Source organism: Mesocricetus auratus, unplaced genomic scaffold (assembly GCF_017639785.1).
Source record: "Mesocricetus auratus isolate SY011 unplaced genomic scaffold, BCM_Maur_2.0 Super-Scaffold_100676, whole genome shotgun sequence".
NCBI lineage: Eukaryota > Metazoa > Chordata > Mammalia > Rodentia > Cricetidae > Mesocricetus > Mesocricetus auratus.
Window position 1 is genome coordinate 57,110,885 of NW_024429266.1, and position 6,878 is coordinate 57,117,762.

The window sequence follows — 6,878 nt, forward strand, 5'->3', positions numbered from 1 at the left end:
CTGCCTGTGCCCTGCCTGCCTGCTGCCTGCCTGTGCCCTGCCTGCCTGCCTGCCTGTGCCCTGCCTGCCTGCCTGTGCCCTGCCTGTCTGCCTGCCTGTGCCCTGCCTGCCTGCCTGCCTGCCTGCCTGCCTGGTGGGGAGAGCAAAGACTCTTGCCTTCCTTGCTGCACATTCTCTTCCAGACTCCCGGCCTCTTTTGGCCTCTGATTTACTTCTGGGTCTTTAGGCTTCAAGGACCTGCCCAGCAGGGTGGGTGGGTGGGTGTACTCTCTCCCTGCAGTTCTGGGAGAGTGGGAGAGGTCGAGTGTTCCACCATCATGAATCAGAGGAGACTGCTGATGCCCTCAGAGGGCAGGAAGGTAGCAGGAGGGGCGTCAACAGGGCCAGTGACCCGTGCAGCTGTATTAGTGAAAACAGGCTACAAGGCTGGACCGCACCGGTCTACACGTAGGCTGTCACGTCTGCAAAGGAGAAGGTTGCTCAAGGCAGGAGCCTAGTTAGGAGACTGAACTGCTGAACTCCTCTGTGGTCTCAGGGTCAGAGGCTCTGTCTTTTATAGCTGTGTGCCCCCAAGTTATTCTTTAGAACACCCAGTGCCAATGGCAAAGTAGATCTGCCTAGACTTCATTTCAGGGAAAAGGCTCTCTATAAGGGCCATATTGGCATGCAGTTGTGGGAGCTCACTATAGAAGCTTGGGCTCTTCCCCTCAAGTTCTCCTTCATCCCACACCTTAGGGTGTCCTGGGCTGCACAGACAACCCTGCTGAGCCCCCTCGAATGTCTCATGATTATTTGTGCTTGCCTCCTCCCCAGGGTGATAAGGGAGATCTTATGGCCCTGAGCCTCCCCTCTGTCCCTAGCCATGGTGACACGGATGGTCCCATCAGCCTGGACGTGCCAGATGGAGCGCCCGACCCCCAGCGGACTAAAGCTGCCATTGACCACCTGCACCAGAAGATCCTGAAGATCACGGAGCAGATCAAGATCGAGCAGGAGGCACGGGATGACAACGTGGCAGAGTACCTGAAGCTGGCCAACAATGCGGACAAGCAGCAGGTGTCGCGCATCAAGCAGGTGTTTGAGAAGAAGAATCAGAAGTCAGCCCAGACCATCGCCCAGCTACACAAGAAGCTGGAGCACTACCGCCGGCGCCTGAAGGAGATAGAGCAGAATGGGCCCTCGCGGCAGCCCAAGGATGTGCTGCGCGACATGCAGCAGGGGCTGAAGGACGTGGGCGCCAACATGCGTGCCGGCATCAGTGGCTTCGGGGGTGGCGTGGTGGAGGGGGTCAAGGGCAGTCTCTCTGGCCTCTCGCAAGCAACCCACACTGCAGTGGTGTCCAAGCCCCGGGAGTTCGCCAGCCTCATTCGCAACAAGTTCGGCAGTGCCGACAACATCGCCCACCTGAAGGATCCTATGGAAGACGGGCCACCTGAAGAGGCAGCCCGGGCGCTGAGCGGCAGTGCCACGTTAGTGTCCAGCCCCAAGTATGGTAGTGACGATGAATGCTCCAGTGCCAGTGCCAGCTCGGCTGGGGCAGGCAGTAACTCTGGGGCTGGGCCAGGAGGTGCATTGGGGAGTCCTAGGTCCAACACTCTTTATGGTGCCCCTGGAAATCTGGACACTCTGCTGGAGGAGCTGCGGGACATAAAGGAGGGCCAGTCACACCTGGAGGACTCCATGGAGGACTTGAAGAACCAGCTGCAGAGGGACTACACCTACATGACCCAGTGCCTGCAAGAAGAGCGCTACAGGTGGGTGCCTCCTGGCTTCACAGCTGTGGGTGGGCCCAGGGGGCAGTACGGAAGCTGCTCTGAGCTTTGGAGGTCTCGAGAGAAGCATCTAGAAGGGTCCTGCCATGTTAGGAGGAGCCCCTGAGGAGCTTTCTCCAGACTGGGAGAGAGGTCACCAGACCTCGGGAAGGAAGTGTCTGCGTGTCTTAGGATACTTTAGGTCAGTGGTTCTCAACCTTCCGAATGCTGCAATCCCTTAATACAGTTCATCATGTTGTGGTGACCCCCCAACCATAACATTATTTCCATTGCTACTTCATAGCTGTAATTTTGCTACTGTTATGAATTATAATGTAAATATTACAGATCTGATATGTGACCCCTGTAAAAGGGTCATTCAACCCTCAGAACCTCTACTTCACGGCCCTTATATTCTTTTTTGTTGTTGTTTGTTTGTTTTGTTTTTTCGAGACAGGTTTTCTCTGTGGCTTTGGAGACTGTCCTGGAAGTAGTTCTTGTAGAACAGGCTGGCCTCGAACTCACAAAGATCTGCCTGCCTCTGCCTCCTGAGTGCTGGGATGAAAGGCGTGCGCCACCACTGCCAGCTGTCCTTACAGTCTTTATTTACAAAGGGAAGACTGAGACAAGGGCCAGCACCATGTGTGCTCTTCTGAAGACTCTGGCTCAAAAGCACTTTGGAGGCAGCTACCTGAGTTCAAATCCCAGATCTTCCTTATAGCACCTTAATCAAGCAGCTGGCACTCTACCCTTGGTTTCATCTGTGAAGAAGGGTAACACTGACCATGACTTTATGCAGTGGTTACAAAGAGTGAATGAGTTGGCTAGGTGTGATGGTGCACATGCCCTTAATCCCAGCACTCAGGAGGCAGAGGCAGTCAAATCTCTGTGAGTTGAGGTCAGCCTAGTCTATATAATGAGTTCCAGGCAAGCTGGGGCTACATTCTAATACCATTAAAAAAATAAGATTGAGCAAGTCAACCTGTATATTCGAAGTGGAGATAGATGTATAGTATGGACAGTTGGGATGCGTAGGAGGCACCTGAGGTCAAGAATGGACTGGAGTTTTGTCCTTACCCTGCCTTCCTCCCTCTCTGGGATTCAGGAGACCTTTTCCTTAGCACTTCTTTCTAGAATGGCTTGTAAAACTAAGGGGAACCCCACCTAAAACTAACCACTCTCACTTTCTTGTCATCTTTTGATACTTGGTGCTTTGCAAAGCAGGGATCACATCCTTTTTACCCCAGGGTCCCTGCTAGCCAGGGAGCATCTTAGCCAGGGTTTAGACCGGGTTAAAGTCACTTAATCCCCGTCATGAACCATGAGATCCCAGACGGGTTCCTTAGTCTCTGTCTTCTCTCCCAACCTGTCCATACAGATGATCTAGTACTGTCTGGTGAGGCTGTGTGCGGATCCTACAGGGCAATGCCAGTTCCTGTTTAGCACAGGGCTGGCACAGAGGAGAGTGACACTGTCACTGGGTTAAGATGAGAGCAGGGCTGGGCACACGGGTGGGCTGCATGGCACTACCGAGTGGCTTGTAAGAAGTGCTGTCACCTTTTCCTACCAGGTATGAGAGGCTGGAGGAGCAGCTGAATGACCTGACTGAGCTCCACCAGAATGAGATGACCAACCTAAAGCAGGAGCTAGCCAGCATGGAGGAAAAGGTGGCCTACCAGTCCTACGAGAGGGCCCGAGATATCCAGGTATGGCCCAGGGCCTGGGTGCAGATAGAGCCATAGGCACAGGCTGCAGGTGACACTGTTGGGGTGGGCATATCACACAGGGCAGATAGGCACAGGCTGCAGGTGACACTGTTGGGGTGGGCATATCACACAGGGCAGATAGGCACCGGCTGCAGAGAAGGCAATGCTGCCAGCGTAGAGATAAGAACAAGGTAAGTCCTTGGCTAAGTGCATGCACTATGCAAAGGTGAACCAGAGGGCAAGGGTCACTTACTTTTGTTTGCCACATCTTTGGTGGCAGATTTACAAATGAATAATTGTTATTTCCGGCCATTCACCTGCCTCAGTATGAAGCTGGGATCTATAAGCAAGATTTCCATTTCCTTACATCCTCCTCAGACAGTTGTCAGTCAAGAGTTCTGCCCCGAGTTGCAGCTGATCAACCTACACCCTTCTTGGCCTTGAAGAGGGGTCATATGTTACCACCTCCTTGGTGCAGTGGCATATTGGTCTATTCCTTGCTGTAGCAAGATGTGTGAGGTTGGATAATTTGTAAAGAGAAAAGATCCACCAAGCTCTTACCTCTAGAGACCCAAGAGGATATCATCCTCTCCCTGGAGGCGGTGAGGACCTCATTGTTACAGTCTCCCAAAGGCAGGAACTGTGTAGGGGAGTCACATAGTGAGACAGAAAGCCAGGGAGATTTGGGGCTCAGACTTTCTCTGACAGCATGCATTAGACGTGCACACGCGCGTGCGCGCACACACACACACACACACACACACACTTACCTACTCTCAAGGTTCTGCTACCCTAACATTGCCATGCTAGAAAACCAAGCTTCCAGTTCACAAACCCTTGGCAATCACACCTAAGCCCTGTGGAATGAGAACCGGTAGACTGGCCTCCGTCTGGGATCTCAGCGGCACTGAGCCCCCATATGCCACCCCGGTGTCCCCTGCAGGAGGCTGTGGAGTCCTGCCTGACCCGCGTCACCAAGCTGGAGCTGCAGCAGCAGCAGCAGCAGGTGGTGCAGCTGGAAGGTGTGGAGAATGCCAATGCGCGGGCTCTGTTAGGCAAGTTCATCAACGTGATCCTGGCACTCATGGCCGTGCTGCTGGTGTTCGTGTCCACCGTTGCCAACTTCATCACGCCCCTCATGAAGACACGCCTCCGTATCACCAGCACCGCCCTCCTGCTCCTCATCCTCTTCCTCCTCTGGAAGCACTGGGACTCGCTCACCTACCTCCTGGAGCATGTGCTGCTGCCCAGCTGAGCGGCTGCCATCCCACCCTGTGCTCTCCGGACTCCACCGCCACGCATCTCCAGGAGGGCCTGGGACTCCTGAGTCCCTGGGACTTGTCATGTGTCCTGTTTGGCCTCTTGCCCAAACTGCCCATCGGGCAGCTCCTGCCCCTTCTCTGCACTGCTACTGTTTGACACCATCTCTCCTTCGGCCTGGAGGTTGCTGAGAGGGGGGTCCAGGCTGGAGGGAGTGGAGACACTCATGACCAAATGGAACAGGGGGAGACACCAGGGCTGCATTGTTTCAATTATTTATAGTTACGTGGGACTTTTCTGGGCTGAACGGAGGATGTCGTAGGTCATGAAGGCCACTAAGATAGAAAGCCAGTCTCAGTTTCCCTAAGGAAGAGCCCATCCTGGCGCGGCCACAGTTTCCTCCCAGGGAGATGGTCTGGAGGCTGTGCTGATATGAGAGTGCAGGAAGGGGAGGGTCCCCAGCCTGGGGGCCAGACGGCAGGCTTGATGCAGCGGTTGGTAGCTCAGGCTACCCTTCCCCTGCTCCTCTCCCCATTGAGATGATTTGACACTGGTTTCTGGAGGCTGGGTGAGGCGTGGCTTTGGAGTCATGTTTTCTCTGCTCATCCTTCTGCCTGTCACTGGGTGTGCTGCTTTCTGAAAAATAGGCCCCAAGGGCCCTGAGCCTCTAGCCCACACCCTTAGGTCTCTGGGATCAAGTTGAGTTTTATTTATTTATTTATTTACTTACTTATTTATTTGTTCCTACCTTTCCCTTGCTTCTGCCCAGCTGGGCTCCGGGAGAGGACCTGCCCATCCTCCCTCCGAATAAGGCTTACTTATTCTTGGCTCATCACCTGGAACTCCAGACCATGTATCCTCTGGTGTTTCTGGCTGGAGAAAGGGGTACGTGGCCACCCAGCCCGTTCTCCCAAGCAGCCACACCAGATGGGCAGGAGATTCATAGCCCTTTTCTATCTATTTATTTTACATGTGTGTCTGTGTGGGGAAGAGGGTGTTTGCTGATTTGTTTCTTTAAGGCCCTGGAGTGCTGTGTAGAGTCTGCACAGCCCAGCCTCCCCATGGGCCCTTCCAAGCACAGTGGGGATTTCTCAGAATAGCAGAGAGGAATCCATGAAAGCAGGAGAAGCAGTGCCTGCTGGCTGTGGTGGACCTTCCTGAGAAATAAATATCCTCTACGTTTTCAAACCATCCTGTCTGGTGTTGGCTGATTCAGCTGTCTCTGTGAAAAATCACAGGATCTCTTCCCCACAATCTAGCATTCGGGGTAGCACAGACTGGGCCTCATCTGTTGGCCTGAATTGTCTTCTTTCAGGAGACATCATTGAATGAGGCATATCCATCCTCCAGCCTTGTTCTGAGCAACTTAAGTGATGTGACTACCATCCTATCCAGCCCGTTTTGCTGGAGCACTTCCCAGGAGCAACGTGGAGAGGCTGCCATAGCGGTTATGACAAGTTGTGGCCACAAGAGGTCAGCAGAGTCCGTACTCCAAAACTGCTCTCAAAATGCAGTTCCAAACCGGTATCCATTGGGATTAGCTTGGCTTTGTCATTGTGGTCTGGCTGGGGTCAGGGAATACCTGCTTTCTAGGAGCTGTGATGTGATCCTCTCCATGAAGACCCAGGACTTGGTATCTGCTCCGTGGTTGGAGCACCCAGCCCTCAAAGCCCCAAAGCTCTTCCCGGAAGGAACTTAGTGGGTACTTACAATAGGTCCTTTGAAGGAGGAGGCAACTAGGACGGACTGTGATTAAAAAGAACAAAAACAAACCAACCAAAATAGCCGAGAGCCTTAGGTCTCAGCCCATACCCAGTGTGCTGCAACCAGCTCCCACCTTCCCTGGGCCTCAGTAAAGTAGGAGGGGTATGGCCACTGTACATGTCAAGGAGCCCTGGTCTTCTGTGGTTCTGTCAGTCCTGACAGCCAAAATTACAGCTGCGTCTGTGGCCTCAGGCTCCAGGGGATCCCAAGCCTGGAGTGGACACAGGGAGGGTGGTGTTGACAGTCAGACTTTGCCCTCTGTGTTATGTAGGAGTTCTGCCAGACAGCCTCCCAACTATTCCATTCCTGGACGTTGTGTCCCCTTTCTCTTCCAACCACGTGTGTGTGTGTGTGTGTGTGTGTGTGTGTGTGTGTGTGTGTGTGTGTGTGTGTGTGT

At 53.6% G+C, this 6,878-nt stretch overlaps 1 protein-coding gene across 7 annotated transcripts in view; it reads left to right on the forward strand.

Annotated features, from left to right (window-relative positions):
* The window catches only part of Tmcc2 (transmembrane and coiled-coil domain family 2), a 39,441-nt gene extending 33,533 nt beyond the window's left edge, over window positions 1-5,908 (forward strand). For 6 of the 7 annotated variants that reach the window (XM_040737642.1, XM_040737646.1, XM_040737643.1 and 3 more), the window contains 3 exons: window positions 814-1,754; window positions 3,322-3,457; window positions 4,401-5,908. In XM_040737642.1, coding sequence (XP_040593576.1) covers window positions 814-1,754; window positions 3,322-3,457; window positions 4,401-4,712 — 1,389 coding nt within the window. In that variant the 3' untranslated portion in view covers window positions 4,713-5,908. The other variant, XM_040737645.1, reaches the window with a different exon arrangement.
* Window positions 5,909-6,878: the final 970 nt, after the last annotated feature.